The sequence below is a fragment of the Mesoplodon bidens genome, assembly GCF_964165515.1.
Source record: "Mesoplodon bidens genome assembly, chromosome: 1".
Taxonomy (NCBI): Eukaryota; Metazoa; Chordata; class Mammalia; order Artiodactyla; family Ziphiidae; genus Mesoplodon; species Mesoplodon bidens.
The window spans coordinates 113378268-113398958 of NC_138176.1; the positions used below are offsets into that span (position 1 = coordinate 113378268).

A 20691-nucleotide genomic window follows, 5' to 3' on the forward strand; every position below is an offset into this window, starting at 1 on the left:
GCTTGGTGTTTTATTACTAAGAACACATTTCTTATATTTGAAAACTGATTTGGCACAATTCATAATGTGACGCCACAGCACATAAATCCATCTAAGATGCTGATGCACTAGACTTAGGCTGTCAGGATGACATCAGCATTCTAGTTTTGTCATCTAATTCCAATGTCCAAGATCAGGTACACACAGTAATCTACGGATTAGTGTTCAGAATTCCAGCCTACATAGCATCACGTATTCTTGAACTAGCTACCAACACTATTACCAAGACCAATTTTCTTTTACATCCGAACTCCACCACTTAAAAAAAATTATAACCACCTCTGATTTCGTGGAGATTGAAAATGCCCGTGAGTTCAAATACACCCAAGCACATTTCAAAGTGACAGCTACCAGGCAGACAAGCCCCCTAAGCAAACAGTTCAGCCCGAGCCGTACTGACTACTGATGCTGCTGAAGGTGCCCACTGTACCAACAGCCAACAACAGTCCCTTCTACCGCTAAGGTGTGGAGCATCTTTGGTTATTACGAGATTTACCTCTTTTACCTCACAGGTTACCCCAGGCCCTTACTCAAAGTGAGGGACCTCACCTCTGTGTGTTCCACCCCAACTTAACACCCTACCAGCGATCCAGCTGCTGCGGGCTGGATGGGATTGTCACAGCCACGCCTCAGCATGTTTACAGCGTTTCTTCTTGATGGGTGGTCAAGAGGGCTTACTGCCTGGGTAGTCCTCTTTGAACAGATCCTTCTAGCAGAGCTGTCCCTGTACAAAGCAATGTTTTAATAAGGCCAGTAGAGAGACAGTGTTCTGCAGTGACTGGGGGAAAATCGCCATTCAATTCAGAATATGGTTTGTAGCTGAATGTAGAGGAAATCTCTAAAGGTGAGCGCTACAGATTCCAACCTTGTACGTCTACAAAAGATTGCACACTCTTTTTTTAAAATTGTACAATCTATACTGTTTTGGCTTGTTTAGTACTTAACAGTACCTTATGTTTATTAACTTCTGTCTAAAAGGTCACAGCTTGGCTTTTATTTTGTCTTTAAAATTTTTCTGACATGATTACTTGCTGGCAAGGCAGCAAGACTTAGGAAAACTTCCAGCTCTACATGGGTTTCTTAGAATAGGCTACTAAGTTATCTGACTTTTTCTTAGGTTAGCTGAGTGTTTAAGCCATCACTGCCCTCCACAGCCATATTCACCCCCAGAGCAGATCACTTGAGTCTTTACATTTAAATCTAACCCTCAATTCAGAAGTAAACTGATTTCCTTTTGTGCAACCAACTGAGCAGTATAGAATTCTGGCATGTTCTGGATATTTTTAAGTTTCATACACAGAAGAGGAGGCAAGATATTAAAGGCACTTGCTTTGAAAATAAGGAAAGAAAAAAAACTATAAATCCTTAAAACACTGTATCTTAAATAAAGGACTTTTCATAATCAAGGATGAAATCTGATACATGGCCTACAAGGCTAAGGTTGTAATTACACATGAATTTGTGGGTCTATCTGTCTAGTGTCTTTTCCCCTCACTGGACTATAAATTCCACTGTGGGCCAGTAATGGGCCTGTTTTGCCCATGACTGTGCCTGGCTCAGAAGTGTGCAGATGTTTTCTGAACATGTAATAACAAACCACATGATTTTCATTTCAAATTCAGGGATTGATTTACGTGAATAAGGTTAATATTTAACGGAATGTACTAAGCTTGTGACCTTAAATGCCAAGTGCTTTCCTAATCATTAGATCAGAGCATCAATTCTGTGTGAGAGCAGCACATGTACCACTTGTTTACTTAAAGTCACCATTTTAAGTTTGCCTACACCTTCTTTTTCATCCTACACTTTGAGAATTTTATTATCAAACTGTTTCAAATTTTAAGAAAATTTGGTAAATGAAAAATAAAAGTCACAAATCCCAACAACATAAATGAAAGTGAATACTCAACCTTACTTTCTAATACTTTTATCTATAGTATTGTAACTCACATCATACTATCAAGGTGAGATAGTGAATATTCTGAACACTATAGAGTAAGTGAACTTAAAAGAACATTAACTTAAAAACTATGAAGAAATAAAACATCGCACTTTCTAAAATGCACTAGACTTAGGCAAAACTATATATTCACTAAGGTTGAAGTCACAACATCATAGAACATTTGAGCATCTTTACTATGTGGTGCCTCAACATTTTCTAGTGTACATGTTCTAAAATACGTAAGATTCACTGTTCCATATGAGTTGATGTAAAAGTAAACTTAAAAACACTTTTACACTTTTATTAAAAAATGCTAAAGTGTGCTAAACAACCTTTAAAAAATGAACGACTTACTGTGATGACTCTGAGAACTCCTCCCCCATCATTGACTGTCACTTTGTGGAGATTTCTTGACACAAGGCCTTGGAGGTCTTGGCTCTCCCACACGATTGTACCTTCAAAGCTCTTTTGTGGAAAGATGAACAGTGAGTCAGTTTCTTTATCGCTGTCATTTAGGTTTTAAGTAAGTTTCTAGAGAAGAGTTTGTTTTTTCTAAGACACATTGGCTATCCACTAAGACGCCAATACTAACATTTTGGTGTACATCTTAGAGCACATCTAGAACAACAGTTACAAAGACCTTATAGACAGCTTTACATGCTGCTGTCAGTTCCCATTGCTTCAAAGGCATTTCCTTATGCGACTGCCGCTGTTACAACTGCTCTTTTTCAAGTACTTGTAGCAATACTGCTGAGTGAATGCATCCTGATTCACTCAGACGTCTCCCTACCGTTGGACATCTGGATACTACCAAATAGCTACTAAAATAATGTGAGGCATGTTTTGGTGTAAATGTTTATTTTTCCCCAATACTTTGTTTTTTATTTAAAATAAATTCCCAGAGGTGAAATTACTGGGACAGGAATAGAGATACTTTATATGGATTTTGGTACACACTGCCAAACTGCTTTTCAAAAACAAATTCTACCTGTAGGGTCATTAGCGATTTATGAGAATGCCAGTTGCATTGTCCTCTTCCCAGTATGGGATTTAGTAAAAGAAGTTAAGCTAATTTAGTAGATTTAAGGAAATGGTTCCTCATTTAATTGGTGATTCTTTTGATTTCTAATGATGTTTATGAATTATAGTCTCTTCTGGGAATTGCCTTGTCATGCTTCTTTGCCATTTAGCTACTGAGTTTTATATTTTTCTTATTAATCTGTATACGCTTTAATAAATTATCTTAATACTGTATATTTTATATACTAAGAATGTTCTTTCAGAATTATTTTATTTATTTTTAAACATCTTTATTGGAGTATAATTGCTTTACAATGGTGTGTTAGTTTCTGCTTTATAACAAAGTGAATCAGCTATACATATACATATATCACCCTATCTCCTCCCTCTTGCGTCTCCCTCCCACACTCCCTATCCCACCCCTCTAGGTGGACACAAAGCACAGAGCTGATCTCCCTGTGCTATGCAGCTGCTTCCCACTAGCTATCTATTTTACATTTGGTAGTATATATAAGTCCATGCCACTCTCTCACTTCGTCCCAACTTACCCTTCCCCCTCCCTGTGTCCTCAAGTCCATTCTCTACGTCTGTATCTTTATTCCTGTCCTGCCCCTAGGTCCTTCAGAACCTTTTTTTTTTTTAGATTCCATATATATATATATGTTAGCATACAGTATTTGTTTTTCTCTTTCTGACTTAACTTCACTCTGTGTGACAGATTCTAGGTCCATCCACCTCACTACAAATAACTCAATTTTGTTTCTTTTTATGGCTGAGTAATATTCCATTATATATATGTGCCACATCTTCTTTATCCATTCACAAATAAATGGATATTCCATGATCATAGATTGGAAGAATTAAAACTTGTTAAAATGTCCATATTACACAAAGCGATCTACAGATTCAGTGCAATCCCTATCAAAATACCAATGGCATTTCTTACAGAAATAGAACAAACAATCCTAAAATTTGTATAGAATCATTAAAGATCCCGAATAGCCAAAGCAATCTAGAGAGAGAAGAACAAAGTGGGAAGCATCATGCTTCCTGATTTCAAACTATATTACAAAGCTATAGTAATCAAAACAATACGGTTTTGGCAGAAAAACACACACATAGATCAGTGGAACAGAATAGAGCCCCGAAATAAACCCATGCATATGTGGTCAATTAATTCACAACAAAGGGGCCAAGAATATACAACAGGGAAAGGACAGTCTCTTCCACAAATGATGTTGGGAAAACTGGACAGCCATGTGCTTAACATGAATGAAACTGGACCACTAACTTATGCCATACACAAAAATCAACTCAAATGTGTTAAAAAACTTGAACATAAGACCTGACACCAGGAAACTCCTGTAAGAAAACATAGGCAGTAAGCTACTTGACATCCGTCTCGGGGTATGATTTTTTGGATTTGATACCAAAAGCAAAGGCAACAAAAGCAAAAATAAACAAGTAGGACTATAGCAAACTAAAAAGCTCTGCACAGCAGGGGAAACTATCAACAAAAGGAAAAGGCAACCTACTGAAAGGGAGAAAATATCTGCAAAATCATGTATCTGATAAAGAGTTAATATCCAAAATATATAAAGAACTCAAACAACTCAATAACAAAAAGCCAAAGAAGCCAGTTTTTAAAAATGGCAGAGTATCTGAATAGACATTTCCCTAAAGAAGACATATGGGTGGTGAACAGGTACATGAAAAGATGCTCAACATCACTAATCATAAGGGAAATGCAAATCAAAACCACAATGAGATATCGCCTCATATATGTTAGAACAGCTAGTACTGAAAAGACAAGAAATAACAAGTGTTGGCGAGGATGTGTAGAAAAGGGAACCCTTGTGCACTGTTGATGAGAATGTAAACTGAGGCAGCCACTACAGAAAAGTTTGGAGGTTCCTCAAAAAATTAAAATAGAACTAGCATATGATCCAGCAATTCCACTTCTGGGTACTCATCCAAAAGAAATGAAAACACTAACTCGAAAAGATATATGCACCCCCATGCTCCCTGCAGCATTATTTAAAATAGTCAAGACATGTAAGCAACCTAAGTGTCCATCAATGAATGAATGGATAAAGAAAATATGGTATCTATATACAGTGGAATATTACTAGCCATTAAAAAGAATGAAATCTTGCCATTTGTGACAACACGAATGAACCCCAAGGGCATTACACTAAGTGAAATAAGTCAGACAGAAAAAGACAAATACCATAAGGATCTCACTTATCTAAAATAAACAAAAAGAACTGAATTCACAGATACAGAGAACAGATGGGTGGTTGCTAGAGGTGGGTGGTGGGAGGTGGCTAAAACGAGTGAAGGTGATCGAAAGGTGCAAACTTCTGCTTACAAAAAAATAAGTCTTGGGGATGTAATGTACAGCCTGATGACTGTAGTTACTAATACTGTATTGTATATTTGAAAGTTGCTAAGAGAGTAGATTTTTCTTTTTAATATATTTATTTATTTATATTTTTATTTTTGGCTGCATTGGGTCTTCATTGCTACATGCGGGCTTTCTCTAGTTGTGGCGAGCGGGGGCTACTCTTTGCAGTGCGCAGGCTCCTCATTGCAGTGGCTTCTCTTGTTGCGGAGCACGGGCTCTAGGCGCGGGGGCTTCGGTAGTTGTGGCATGTGGGATCAGTAGTTGTGGCTCGCGGGCTCAGCAGCTCCACAGCATGTGGGATCTTCCCAGACCAGGGCTCGAACCCGTGTCCCCTGCACTGGCAGGCGGATTCTTAACCACTGCGCCATCAGGGAAGCCCCTAAGAGAGTAGATCTTAAAAGTTCTCATCATAAGAAAAATTTGTAACTATGTCTGGTGATGGATATTAACTAGACTTGTGTTGATCATTTTGCAACAAATACATATATTGAATCATTTTATTGTATACCTGAAGCTAATATAATGTTGTATGTCAATTATATCTCAATTAAATAAATAAATAAATTTAAAGAGACTGCCCTCTGAGTTGAACTAATTAAATTCTTATAGTAAAAGAAACAATGTTTCCAATAACTGGGAAGAGCTCTAAGGTTGAAGCTTAATTAGTAAAATCAATACCTTAAAACACTATAGGAAAGCTGGTCTAAGAGAGAATTTTGGCAACAAGTAGCAATGTCTAAGGGGAGATGGAATAATTGGAAGATATAAAGCACTCTGGTCACATCCTACCTGAATGAGGCAGCTCTCAAAAACACCCACCACCTCCCACTGCTGTAATCAAATTCAATTCCCAAACCAAGTACGGTTCAGATTGTTTTTTAGGTGCCTTGACATATCAGGAAGGAGGTTCCTAGCTAGTGGCCACAAGAATTCAAACCACTCTAATGAGTTAACACCCATCGAACATTAATCAATAGACATTCTGGTTTATACACTCCACAAGGTCAGCATTAGGACCCAAAAGCTAAGTCCTAGACCCTTGACTGTGTGAGGCTGCTTTGGGTTAATCAGGTGTCTTTCTCCTGGCAACAACGACCTCTTTCCCTTGGGACACTTTACTTTCTTCTAAAACTTTAATAGTGATAAAGTTTGGAAGGACTGATACCAAATAAGTTTCGGAGAAAGAAATTATAGGACTTAGTGACTGCTTGGATATGAGAATTGAGGATTAAAGCCCACGATTCTGGTTTGGGTACCTGAGAAAAAGGAGATACTATGACCCAAGACTGAAAATACAGGAGAAGATGAGAATGGGTGGGCTGGAGATGCTATCACCATAGAACGCCCAGGGGACATTCCAAGTGGAGGAGTTCAGTAGGTGGCTGAAGTGTGTATGGAATTCATAAGAAATCTGGGCTGCAATAAACAGGTGGTAATAGATGAAACTGTCTAGGAAGAATGAGTAAAATAAACAGAAGGCTGGGTGTCAGATCCTAATGATTAATGTTTAAGGGGAAAACGAAAGAGGAGATAATGAAGTTACGTACTGGGAAGAAGGACTGGGCCAGATTAAGCTGAACCAGAAGAATGCATATCATATAAGCTAAGAGAAAACTGCAGTCAACTAGGGTAAGGACTCCAGGTAAGTGTCCCCTGGAGGTGGCAGTTAGGTCACTGGGAATCTTTGCAATTATAGTTCCAAATGAACCATACCAAAGTAAAAGCTATAGTGACCTCAGAAAAGCTTCACCTTGAAACTACAAATCTGGCAAATATGATGACAAATCAAGTAATTCTCTGCCCAGTCCATTCAACTGACACTTGGCACCTGACTCTGCCCGGCACCCAACTCCATTTTGTTTGACTGGGTTGTGATATAACATCAACAATGTTGACTAAACTGAGTAATTACCAGAAAAACTCATTGGCCCAAAAAGTGATCCTGCTTTTTTATTCACTCAACTGATAACCAGTTGTTTTTGTTATGAGAGGAGGGAGGGGCTCTACCGTCTCCACCTCCCCTGTACCTGCTCCATGGCACAGTTAAATTTCTATTCCCCACTTCTCTCACATGCCTACTTTCTACTCTCATACAAAGTAATCACAAAGCTAGGAATCTCTGCAGATGTGAAACAGCTTCTTTATGGCAATTCCCTGATAAAATCATAAAACCAAAGGAAAAGGTAGGAAAGAACAGCACGGTATAGGTTGGAAAAATGAGCTCTCATAAGTCCTCTCACCCATAACGTAAGTGAGCTATGTGCAACCTATGCTGTCCATTCTTCTGTGTCCTATTTCTAACTCGTCATCCAAACCAACAGAGTAGCTTAAACATACACGGTACTTTTGTACCTGTAACTGTTAACGATTTCTTGTGGATTGGAGAAATGACTACCTCTAAAGAATTTCAACTTTCATAAAAAATAAGTATATAAGTACCCATGATACTAACAATACTGTCTCTAGTGACTCAGGTTGAATGAAAATAGTCTTTTTATTGAAATTAGTTTCAGGTTTCAGGTGCACTAAGAGAAATATGAAATTAGAGAAATAAATATTTTAAAAGAAACACATACCAGTCTCCATTTAAATTTGTGACCCCCAGTGAGATTTATGCTTTAGTGAGTCACACGACGAAAACAGTGCAAGAGCCCTGCTTAGCTGATAAGCCATACTGCTGACGTTACTCTAGCCGACTGTGAAGTGTGGAAGGAATAAGATGATGAACAAATCAACCACTTCTCCCTCGCAACTGGGATCAACAACCTGTTTTTCTTCGGGCATTCTCTGCTGATGATAGGCAGGCAAACTCATTCAGCACTATCATTTTTTCTGTGCAAATAAGCCCAATTAGGCTTGAGGCAGCAAAAATGAGTATCTATATAAAATTAAACAGGTTTTCAACAAAAATAGGATTTTGTATAAAAGGAAAGAATATGTTCTCTTTAAAAGCTTATTTTTTTCTTTTAATAAAAGCTAATATATATTTATTTCAGAACATTTAGAAAATAGATACACAGAGAGAAGGAAATAAAAATCATCCATAATCCTACTCCCCCAGATGCAGACACTATTAAATAACTGCGTGTTTATAGAAGGAAAAAATGTTATTCAGATGTAATGAAAAACCAAAAGCCAGTTTAGCTTAAAGCGTCAAGGGAAATAAAGATCACAAGGCTTTAGCCAGTAGAAGTCTTAATAACTAAAACAGCCACTACCTGACTTGGCTGAGTCCTTCCTGTCCTGAGTACCTACTGCCATATATACCATCCTGAACACTGGCAAGGAAGGCAGCTCCTTGCCCCAACCTAATTTTTATTCTGAAAAGCTTCAAACCTACAGAAGTTGAAATTACCACCCAAATCCCCTAGACTCACCAGCTGTTAACATTTGGCAACATGTGCCTTTTTTTCTTTTTTTTTTTTAACTTTTGGGCCGCGCCGCACAACAGGCAGGATCTTAGTTCCCAACCAGGGATCCAACCTGCACCCCCTACAGTGGAAGCGCGGCGCCTTAACCACTGGAGCGCCAGGGAAGTCCCTGGCCATATGTGCTTTATCTCTGTCTCTAGACACACATACTTTTCTCTTGTTCTTTGTTGTTCAATCGCTTGAAAGTAAAATACATTTCACCTTGACTTCAGCATGTATTTCCTAAGGACAAGGACATTCTAAGGGAAAGTAATGGTTTTTTGTCGACTCATCAAAAACTGTAATTCTTTCTACGAGGCTGACCAAGATAATGGAGCAGGCCCCATACGACTGTGATTAGCCTGAAGTTAATATTACAGCTTATCTTCTTTCTCCTTGCCCCACACTGTGACTCCTTCCTCTTGGAGTTTCTCTACCTGCGCACCGCTGACATCTGGGGCCAGATAATTCTCTGCTGTGGGGACGTGTCCTGTACAATGTGGGATGTTCGGAACATCCCTGGCCTCTGCCCACAAGATGCCGGCGCTGCTCCACACCGCTTGTCTCCAGACACTGCTAAGTGTCCCCTGGGGCCAAACGGCCCGGGGGAGAGACACCGCTTTTGAAGAACAGGAACCACAAGTCCAGAGGAGGACCAGCAGTGAAGAAGACAGCTCACATTTATTTACCGAATGCTCACCGTGTGGTGGCATGTTTTAAACATTCTCCACCTAGGAAATCATTTATGCCCTAGCGTAACCCTCTGAACCGGGTGCCTCTTACAAAGGAGGGAAGAGACGCAGTGAGGCGAAGGAGCTTGCTCCAGGTCACAGAGCCACCGAGTGGCAGCGAGGGACTCAACCTCACCCACAGGTGGCTGCTCAGGCACCTGCACCCCAATGTGCCACCCCACGCTGCCTTCCAGGCGCGGCAGCCTTTCCTTTCCTGTTTGTGCCAACCTGCATGAGTCGTCTGTGAAAATCAATCCTCCAGCAGGCTCTAGACCTTTCTGGAGAGCACCTAACACAATGCTAGTGCTCCTGGTCCCCTCAGAATCACACTCCTCTCCCCTGGGAATCACAAAGTCTGAGTGAGGTTCTGCCCATGCTGGTTCTGAGTAGAAAGGCAGGACTCTCATTGATGACTTGCTTCAATCCTAAAGGAGCGGACCAATCAGTGCAGGAAATCTGCTTATAGCTGTGCCTGGGACACAGCAAGTTAAGCAGAATATCAGTGCTGGCTCTTCTATCCTCACTTGGACATAAGCTGCTTTAAGGGCAGGGATCTTTGAACTACATCTCAAATAGCCCCAGTGCTTGGCATATACTAAGTTCTCAATAAATATTTTGAGTCAATGAGTAAACAAACCAAAGAGTGGCTTCCTTCAAAAACTGAGATCCAACACTTGGCCAATACTACTTAGTTGAGCCACTACTTTTAATTAAGAGTAAGAGATACCTTTGATGGTACATACTTCATTTTTAACAAGAAAAAAAGTTCATATATGAAATTTTAAAAGGTCATATAGGTAAATAGGCATTCTCATATAACGTTGATGATTATTCAAATTGACATAAACTGCTAAACTGTCCTCCAGAAAGAAATTATCTGCCTCAAAAATGTGCAGAAATTTGAACCAACAATTCATCCTAAAATAACCAGTTATGTACACAAAACAGAGTGTAAGGATGTTCACTACAGTCTTTTTTATAACACTGAGAAACTGGAAAATTTTTTCCAGTCTGTTTTAGTTTTGCTTTTCTGTAAAATGCTTTTAAACAGAGGTACCCATAGGTGAAACAAAGGAGCTCCCTTTGACAGTCACAGAATTAACATGCAAAGTTTAACTACATGTACTCAACTCCAAAGATACACAGCACCTTATAAAATGTGTGACTTTGCTGTTGCATAAATGTGAACAGCAACCCACACGCCTGGTGGTAGCAAGATGTTTCCTGGTTAGCCAGCAGGGCTGGTCAATCATCCAGCTTCCACATCTTAATTCAGCGTTCATGTCGCCGGGGGAACTTGTCAACTAGAGCTCATCTAAAGTGACTGCCAGAGATGACCGGGAAACTGACCCTTACACTGTGGTTCCAAAGCATGCTGTTCAGAAATGTACTCAGACAAGACTGCAATAGCCTGGAAAGGCTGAGGCTGATGGATGAGCAATGTGTTCATGTCCAGCTATGTAATACACAGTGTAATACAACCACATTTGGGCTTAACTCCAGGGCTGATGAGGGCACCTGGCAGCTGAGGTGGTCCCTACCTAAGAGTTATTTTTTCAAACAACTTCCACTACTTGGAGAAGTTTTATTTATCTTGGAAATGTGACCAATCTCTTTGCCATTATCATGTCTGCACTTCCCTCCACCCCCCTATTCTTTAGATAAGCAAACTATTTGATTTACTCAAATGGTACCTGTGCCTGGTCTTTCTATCAACCACACCTATTACTATCCTTTGTCACTAGAGCACTCATGCAGTTCTCTACTCCACTAAATAAACCATGGTAACATGCAACGCTTTTCAAAGTGTGGTTTGGAACCTTTGGGGCATGATGCGGCTCTCTGGAGGGAGGAATGCAGAGTGCTACAGCTTAGTACATCCCCGCTGGTAGCCTGATCCACCACTCTGGAGAGCTGTCCTGGCAGGAGAATATGCAGTGTCTGCCTCTGGAAGCACACCCTCAGGCCGACAGTGGCCTGCACTGGGACCAGAGTCTCTTTACTACAGCCTGTACCTCTGGTAAGATGAACTGCTCCACAGGCTTGTACCACAGCTTGTTCACCTGCACACCACAGCTCGGAGGACTGAAGCGAGCAATGAAGAGGGCCTCCTACAGATCAGGGGGAAAAAGACAAGAAGAAATACCCTATGTCAGACACGGCACATGCAGCAAGTTTTCAAGTTACATGTTGGTCAGCTAAATTCTCAGTGGCCCCAACCACTGTCACTAACATTGTTCTCCTGTGGTTTAGGCACCATTTGGTTTTTCTAGTGCAATCATGGTTATTAAATAAAGCTACTGAAGATAACCAAAGTTGTCATGAAGTTCTAAAACACTAAATATAATCCAGATAACCTTAAAAAAAAAAAAGACACCTTGAAATGAGGAGCATTAGGGCAAGTGTAAGGTGTTAAATTAAGCCGACTTATTAGGCTTAGCCCCAAAGGGTTAAGAATAAACTGAAAGGTCACAGATTTCTACACAGAACAAAGGTACTCAGGAATCCCCCTTCAAAAAGAACCTTTAGAAGAACAAACAAAAACAAAAAAGGGAACATAAAAGAGAACTGATTCTCATTATGTCTATTGTTTGCTTTGGGCCCTTCCTTCTTGTTTTGGGCAAGAACACTTCCTTGTTCTCACACCTATTCTAGACACCGATTTGCCACAGGGCGCTTGTGTTAAAGCCACCAAGACCATGCAGAAGTTCAGAATGAAGGGGGTTAATGAATTAGCGTAGTTCTTTCATTAACATCAGCTCTTGGCAATGCTGTGGTAATATTTTTTTACATCTGACTCCCTGTGAACCCATTATGATCCACCTGAGATTAGGCCTTCCTTGAGGACAAAGATTAACCTCTCGCTCCTTGGGTAAAAATATGGCAACTAAAAGTTAAATCAACATGATCAAAATATTGTACATCTGAATCAAACTACTTGAGTGACAAGTCAAACATTATGAATAGTTCAAAAAAAGACTATATATACTAAGAAAATTAATTAAGTATCAAAAAAATTCAAGATTGATCCTAATTTCTAGATAAGGTTGACAGTGGAATTCAGAGTACTGCTATTCCAGTTACCTATCTGAGCTTCGATATCAATGAAACCTTTAACCACAATAATATATGAACTCCTATACTTGAGTAACATGACAAAGCTTTTCTCACTGGAATCATAATGGCTGGAATCATCACTAAGATTTGTTCCCTCTCTTATATTTATATTTATGTCATTAAGCACATTTACAAACTACATAAATTCTTTAGAGGACAAAGGACTAGGATAAACTTCAAACAAGAAATTTAATCTTCATTTGTGTGTTTATTGGTGACTGTAACATTGTACCCTGTTAGTAACAACCAACATTAACAATAATACAGGGGGACTTCCCTGTGGTCCAGTGGGTAAGAATCCAACTTGCAATGCAGGGGACGCCGGTTCAATCTCTGGTCAGGGAACTAAGATCCTATATGCCATGGGGCAACTAAGCCCGCGTGCCGCAACTACTGAGCCCGTGTGCCACAAGTAGAGAGCCTGTGCACCACAACTACAGAGCCCATGTGCTCTGGAGCCTGTTCACAACTACAGAGCCCACACACCCTGGAGCCCGCACACTGCAACTACTGAGCCCACAGGCTCTGGAACCAGCATGCCACAACAAAGAGCCCACATGTTGCAACTAAGACCCCGTGTGCCACAACTAAGACCCGATGCAGACAAGAAATAAATAAATACAAAAACATTTTAAAAGATGCCTAAAATAAATGAACAGAGTTCTGCTTCCAGTGATATCAAGACCAATTCTCCTATAGATAACAATTATGAACAGTAAACAAAACATTAAAAAAAAAGAAAGAGGGCTTCCCTGGTGGCGCAGTGGTTGAGAGTCAGCCTGCCGATGCAGGGGACACGGGTTCGTGCCCCGGTCTGGGAAGATCCCACATGCCGCGGAGCAGCTGGGCCCGTGAGCCATGGCTGCTGAGCCTGCGCGTCCGGAGCCTGTGCTTCGCAACGGGAGAGGCCACAACAGTGAGAGGCCCACATACCGCGGAAAAAAAAAAAAAAAAAAAGAAAGAGCTGAAGGCACTGGAATGCACACAAAGCAGGCAGAAACTGGAGGAAAAGCAATACCAAGGAGATGAGAAAGACACTGAGTATGCTTCCCCCACTTTTTTTTTTTAATGGCTCTTTGTCTGAGGCATACCTCAGGGGGCAACTAAAATTCTGAAATAAAAACTGCAGTCTTTCTGTTTGCAAATCAGAAGGCAGGGTGGAGACAAACACATCAGCTAACAAGTGAGGAAGAAAACCCCAGAAAGGAAAGGGTCACAGACAGAATCCTCAGTTCTTCACATAAATTCTGTCCTAATCTGTGGCTGACTCACGAAGTACATATTCAAAGCAGAATCCAAGCAGCCCATCTAAGCCCAAAAGAATAGACTAGAGATTTCAGCTGCTGCTCACTACACGGAAGACAGCGTTTAGAGTCTGTGCCCAGCTAATTTAACTGACTGCTAAAAGAAACAAACAAAAAATCAATACTCCGCAAAGAATGTAATAGGATCCAGAGATCCTATAATGAATTATTCACAATATCTAGGATATAATCCAAAGTTACTCGATGTAAGATAAAACAGGAAAATGTTACCATGTGAAAGAGAAACAATGATAATCAATGAAGACAGGCCAAGATGACTCCAATTTAGAATAGCAAACACAGGATTTTAAAACTCTTTTTACAAGTAAGGTCAAGCCCACAGAGAAAATATGCTCAAAATGAATTTAGAAAAATAGTAAATTTTAGAGAAACATAAATTACAAAAGAGAATTAAATGGAAATTCTAGAACTAGAGAGTACAATATCTAAAAAAAAAATTCACTGGCTAGGCTTAACAGATTTGATATGACAGAGGAGTCAATAAATTTGAATACTGATTAACAGAAATCATCAAATTTGAAAAAGAGAGAAAAAACTGAAAAAAAGAAAAAACAGTTTTGTGATCTGTGGGACAGTACCAAAAGGTCTAACATACATGTAACTGGAAACCCAGAATGAGTAGAGAGAAATGGGGCTGGGAAAAAATTTTTGAAGAAATAAGAGCTGAAAGTTTCCCAAATTTGGTAAAAGACATAAATTTATGGATTGAAAAACTTGGCAAACCTTGAGCAGAACAAAGAAAAACCACACCAAGGTACAACACAGCCAAACTGCTTAAAACCAAATACATATAAAGAGAAAAATCTTAAAATTAGCCAGGAAAAAAACAAAACAAAACCCATATTACATACACCATACATGGGAACAACATGAAGGAAGGTTGACTTCTCACCAGAAAAAATGGAGGCCAGAAAACACTGGAATGACATCTTCAAAATATTGAAAAGAAAAAAAAGTCAACCCAGAATTTCAATATCCAGAAAATATCCCACAAAAATAAAGGAGGGGAAGAATAAAGGCAAATTAAAAACATTTTCAGAAAAATGAAAACTAAGCAAATTCATCACCAGTCAACCTGCACTACAAAAATTGGTAAAGGATTTGATTTGGGCCAAAGGAGACATTCAGGAGGAATGAAGAGCACCAGGAATGGTAAGTTAGTGGGCAAATATAAAAGGCTTTTTCCTCTAAATTACTTTAATACAGTTAGCTGTTTAAAGCAAAAATTGTAACACTGTGTTGTGGGATTTATAGCACATATAGATATAAGGCATATGACAACTAGAGCAAAGAAGACAGGGGATGGTAAATGGAATTACAGTGGCAAGGTTCTTATATTTTACATGAAGGGGTACAATGTTAACTTAAAGAAGACTGTAAAGTTCAGGATATATATTATAATTCTTATGTCAACCAAGCTCCCACAAAATAATAGTACAAAGAGCTGTAGCTAAAAGAACAACAGAAAAATTAAAATGGAATTGTAAAAAATACTCTATTAACCCAAAAGCAGGCAGGAAATGGAGGAAAAGAGAAACAAATAAAAAAAAGTAGAACAGAAAATAGCAAAATGAAAAACTGAAATCCAACCACTTTAATAAATGCATTAAATATAAATGGAATAACCCTCTATGTAAAAAGCAGAGACTCCCAGACTGGATAAAAAGGGAGACCCAACTACATGCCATGCACAAGAAATACAATTTCCAGCAATATATAAAGAATAATATGTTGTGATCAAGAGGAACAGGAAATTGATTTAACACTGCAAAGTTAATAAATGTAATTCATCACAGTAACAGAATAAAGGAGGAAAAACCCTGGAAACATTCCAGATGCCCATCAACAGAACACATAAACATCATATATTGTTGGAATACAACTTCGCAATTAAAAGAAGGAAAAGGAAAAATTCACTGATACACACAATGACATGGATGAGTTTCAAAGCCATTATGTTGGGTGAAAGAAGCCTTACACAGGAGAGTGCTTAGTATATGATTCTATTTATACATGAAATCCTACAACAGGCAAAACTAGTCCATGTTAAAAAAAAAAATAGAACAGTGGTTGCCTCTAGGTAATGGGGTAGGGTAATAGGAGTTTGTATTACACAGGTTTACACAGTTTAAAAAACTGAATGCACCTTATACTCTGTAAATTTTTTTAAACCATAAACAAATAGTAAAGTCTAGTTAATTACATGCACACTAAAATGTTTAGGGTTGAAGGGTACTGATGCCTGTAAGTTAATCTAAAATACATTTTTTAAAAAAGATTTAAAAAAAAAAGATCAGTGAATGACGGTAGATGTCATAAAGCAAATATAGCAAAATACTGTAGAATTTAGGTGGTGGATATACGGGTGCTCATTGTATAATTCTTTCAAGATTTCTGCAGTTTAAAACCCAGGGACAGATCTTTTCAAATACAATTCCTTGCTACACTCCTTCAGATACACTCTGTGAACAAATTAGGTTTTCTCAAATATCAGAAACAGTAACTCTAGCTGTTTTAAACTTTTATTCCCTCTACACCCTTATTACAAAAAAGATTTAAAGCAGCTGTTAGCCTGTATTATGGTGATAGACTTTTAGGGTTGGAAGAAAGAGGCAATAAGACTTGCTTATACCTGTAAGTACCAAACTTTAAATATTCGTTATCAACTTTTGAAATTCCTTAGGATTTAGGGGATTTTAGGTTGGAAATTTCTTATCTGGTCCAACTCCTCCTTTCCTAGGTATAACACATTTATTCATTGGAATTCTCTCTTCAAACTAGCACTGTAATACATTACACTATAATGTGTCTAATCAGTCAGGGAAGAAAGGTGGAAGTCTCCCAACCTACTTACTCATTGCCATGAGGAAAAGCTGATGATTTTGAAAGAGAAAAGTGGGGAAAAGCATGTACGAAGCAGTGCATACCTCCTGTTCTGCTTGATAAAGCTTGACAGTGATGTTCCTCTGGAAACCCACATCACTGGCATCATAAAACACCCCGAGGCTGGTAATAACGATTGGATAGAGAACTCGGAAGCTCACGCTGACAACACGGTCCTCAGAGAGCCCTGATGAAGTGTCTTCCAAAAGACTGAATGCCTCAATTTCCTGATTCAAAACTAAGGAAGTAATGAGAAAAGGAGTTTTACATAATCAAACGAAAACAACCTTTTATTTTACTAATATGAAGTGGGCTTGATAGCAAAATCTAGATAATTATATGTTATATAATTCTTTCACAAATGGCAATAAATTTTTAAAGTGCTTCAGAAATATGGCTGCTTCCAGAAGAAAAAAAGACTCATTTTGAAATTTAAGAATGAAGTTTTCAACCACATCTAAGTAAAATATTTAATTATAAGAACTACTTTAATAAACTTTTTTTTATACATGTGTGCGTCTGTATGTATAAATGCTACAGGGGAATATTAAATTTAAAGGCATCTATTAGGAAAGGTTGGATAAATGGGGATAATAAAAACTACTAATTGCAGCCATAAATAATGAGTAAATTTAGTCTTGCTCTGCAAATTCCAAAAGTCCTACGTCTTGTTGAGCAATTTTTGTGATGTCGGGCAATTATCACAATACGAAAGTAACTGAAATCACTTCAAATAACACTGAAAAACTCTTTATAGCGCTATACAGTACTGAAAAAAGATGATAAGCATATCACTTTCTCCTGACTTAAAAAAAAAAAAGACAAGCACATCAAACACAGTAAGCATTTCTGACCATCTACTATGTGCCACCTCCCATCATATTTAATCTTTACAACTACTCTATGTGGTTGTGACATTATCTCCAGTTTACAGATTAAGAAAATGAGGCCCAGAGATGCATCTGATTAAGGTCACAGAAAGTGGCAGAGCCAGGAATCAAACCCAGATTTATTGACTTAGAATTCCATGGTTTTTCTATCCCCCCAGAGCTGTCTAATCAAAGCCAAAAACAGTCCTTTTTTTTTTTAACAGTTCTTTTATGAAAATTTTCTCAGTTACCATAAATGAATCAGGATAGATTACATGAAGCAGCTAATATGGCTGAGAATATCAGTGTCACCTTGAGAAATAACATAAAAACTTATTTTAAAAGATTATTTTATCAAAGTTCTTTGTATTTTTTAGAGCTGTGGCTTTCCAACTTTACAGATCACACAACCCAATCAGTTAAAAACATTTGTACACATATTAATGTCATATTTATGTACAAAATATACACATATTAATGTCAGTTAATATATTCAATATTAATAAAGATTACATTTTATTTTCAGATAAAAAGAAATCCTGTTTTCTTCCCATACTCCAGCAGATCATTTGGATCCCTACTTTAGAGTTCCTAGAATGCTATTTTACACTTAGTAGATGCTCAATAAAATGTGACTAAATGGAATTGATGGCTCCTTCCCAATTACACACATGAGCAGGAGGGAAAAAAGGAGGATACAGATTTTTGTCATGGGCTGGGGCAAGTACTGGCCGGAGAGTCTAGATTCCAAATATAGTGGATAATAACAAAAGTTTTTCGCTTTAATATACTCAGTAAATAGGATATCCAAAGTGAAGCACGTCCATTAAAGGCAGTAGGTTAAGCACATTATAACACAACTATTTTCTATCTAAAACAAATGTACCTTCAACTTCAAGCTACTTGGACACAAGATAGCCTGCTGCTTTGATAATGCTATTAGTCAAACTTCTATACATCCAAGAGTATCATGATGATTCATGTTTACGGCGACCTCAAGGTATTTAAATAGATCTAAATGCCATTTAAATTATCAAAGAGATAAAATTAGGTTCAATGGTAATTTAGTTATGTCTATTTTTAAAAATTGGTAACCTAGGTATTATATATATGAAAATTTTCTATTAGTGAAAAACTTCACTCCTTTACTATTAATGAATAATAGCACTTAAAATAGTAAAAGTCTGGTTAATCTAAAGGTCAGGTTTCTTAAAATTTGGTTTGGCTTGGTTTTGGATTTCAAACATAATTTGTTCTAGGCTACTCTTACATCATCAGTGATACAATATTTTATTAGGTTCATGGTCCCTTTGGGACCCCAGTGAAAGCTAAAGCACCCTCTCCCCCACAAAAAACAATCATACACAAAATTTTGCTTACACTATTAACTAAATTCATAGACATCCTAAGTAAGAAACCTCTGCTTTACAATGCAGACCTGAAAATATGGTCCAATTTATTTAAAAAGCTGATTGCAACCCAATTTTATAAAAAGGCAGGTCCTTTAAAAATAACAATATTAAATACTGAACATGTCCCAGGAACTATTCTAAATATTTCATATGTATCAATGTATTTCATCCTCAAGTCAGTCCCTATGAGGTAAGTACTGTTTACCCCCAGTTTACGGATGACGAAACTGAGGCACAGAGTAGTAAATAACTGTTCGAAGGTCATACAGCTAGAAAATGATGCAGCCTAGATTTAAAGCCAGGAGGCCTGACTCCAGAACCCATGCTCTTAACCATTACACTACTGCTGCCTACAAAGGCAAGGTGCACATAATTATAGAGGTGTGACAAATCTTAAAACACCTGAAGTCATCATCAGTGCATTTAAGATTTGGGAGAGTTTCATCTCCCTTAGAACCACAGCTGAACATAATGGGAAATGCTAATAAATAAAGATATATAGGTATAGAGTTATCAACTTTCTAAAATTGGTTCCCTGGTAACACGGAGAACCTAATTAGGATCACCTTTCTTCATCCTCATCAGAACTACCACAAATTTTTAACTGTAAGGAATAAAAAAATATTACTTGTATTTTCAATTTTTTTTTACTATTTGTTTCTTTTGCAGAAGCTTAGGCAATAATTCTTAGAGAAAGCTGAGTCACAATATTTGTATCAAGGCTATTATAAATCAGCAGGCTGGTGAAATCAGCAGTTTTCCCTAAGTTTAAACTTCAGTAACTCAGGATTTGTCTATGCTTAAGGAATTTCCAGATGCGTTTGAATCATACTGAAAAATAAACTCTCCTGGATCCTAAAATTACATATCTATCTATGAAGAGTCTTCACAGATGCCTAGAGTGGTTAGTCTGTCAGGAAGGATGAAAGCTACATTTTGAGGCAGGTTTGATTTTAGTCCGCTAAAAGCAGACCACAGTACTATTCAGCTCAACAACTTTTCCTCAACATCAAACCTGTGCAGTATTCCCCCCCTCCCCGACCTGCCATCTGTGGTTTTGCTTTTCAGTTACCCACAGTTAACTATGGTCGAAAAATATTAAATGGAAAATTCCAGAAATAATTCATAAGTTTTAAACTGCATGCTGTCCTGAGCAGCATGATGAAATTTCATGCCATCCATCTCCGTCCTGCCTGGGATGTGACCCATCCCTTTGTCCAGCATATCCTACCCGTGAGTCACTTAGTAGCCACCTCAGTTGTCAGACCGACCCTCAAGGCATCACAGTGCTTGTGTTCACATCACCCTTATTTTACTCAACTAAAGGCCCCAAAGCACACGAGTGGTGATGCTGGCAATTCGGATATGCTAAAGAGAAGCCATGAAGTGCTTCCTTCAAGTGAACAGGTGAAAGTTCTCCACTTAATAAGGAAAAAAAAAATCATATGCTGAGATTGCTAAGATCTACCGCAAGAATATTCTATCTGTGAAGTTGTAAACAAGGAAAAAGAAATGTGTGCTAATTTTGCTGTCACA

The 20691-nt window shown here is 38.3% G+C and overlaps 1 protein-coding gene across 2 annotated transcripts in view; it reads right to left on the bottom strand.

The window, feature by feature from the left end:
- The window catches only part of B3GALNT2 (beta-1,3-N-acetylgalactosaminyltransferase 2), a 59627-nt gene that overhangs the window by 13036 nt on the left and 25900 nt on the right, over nucleotides 1-20691 (bottom strand). For both annotated transcript variants that reach the window (XM_081241187.1, XM_081241186.1), the window contains exons 4-6: nucleotides 16919-17112; nucleotides 11565-11660; nucleotides 2336-2446 (exon numbers count right to left, since the gene is read on the bottom strand). In XM_081241187.1, coding sequence (XP_081097313.1) covers nucleotides 2336-2446; nucleotides 11565-11660; nucleotides 16919-17112 — 401 coding nt within the window. The remainder of the gene's footprint in view (nucleotides 1-2335; nucleotides 2447-11564; nucleotides 11661-16918; nucleotides 17113-20691) is intronic.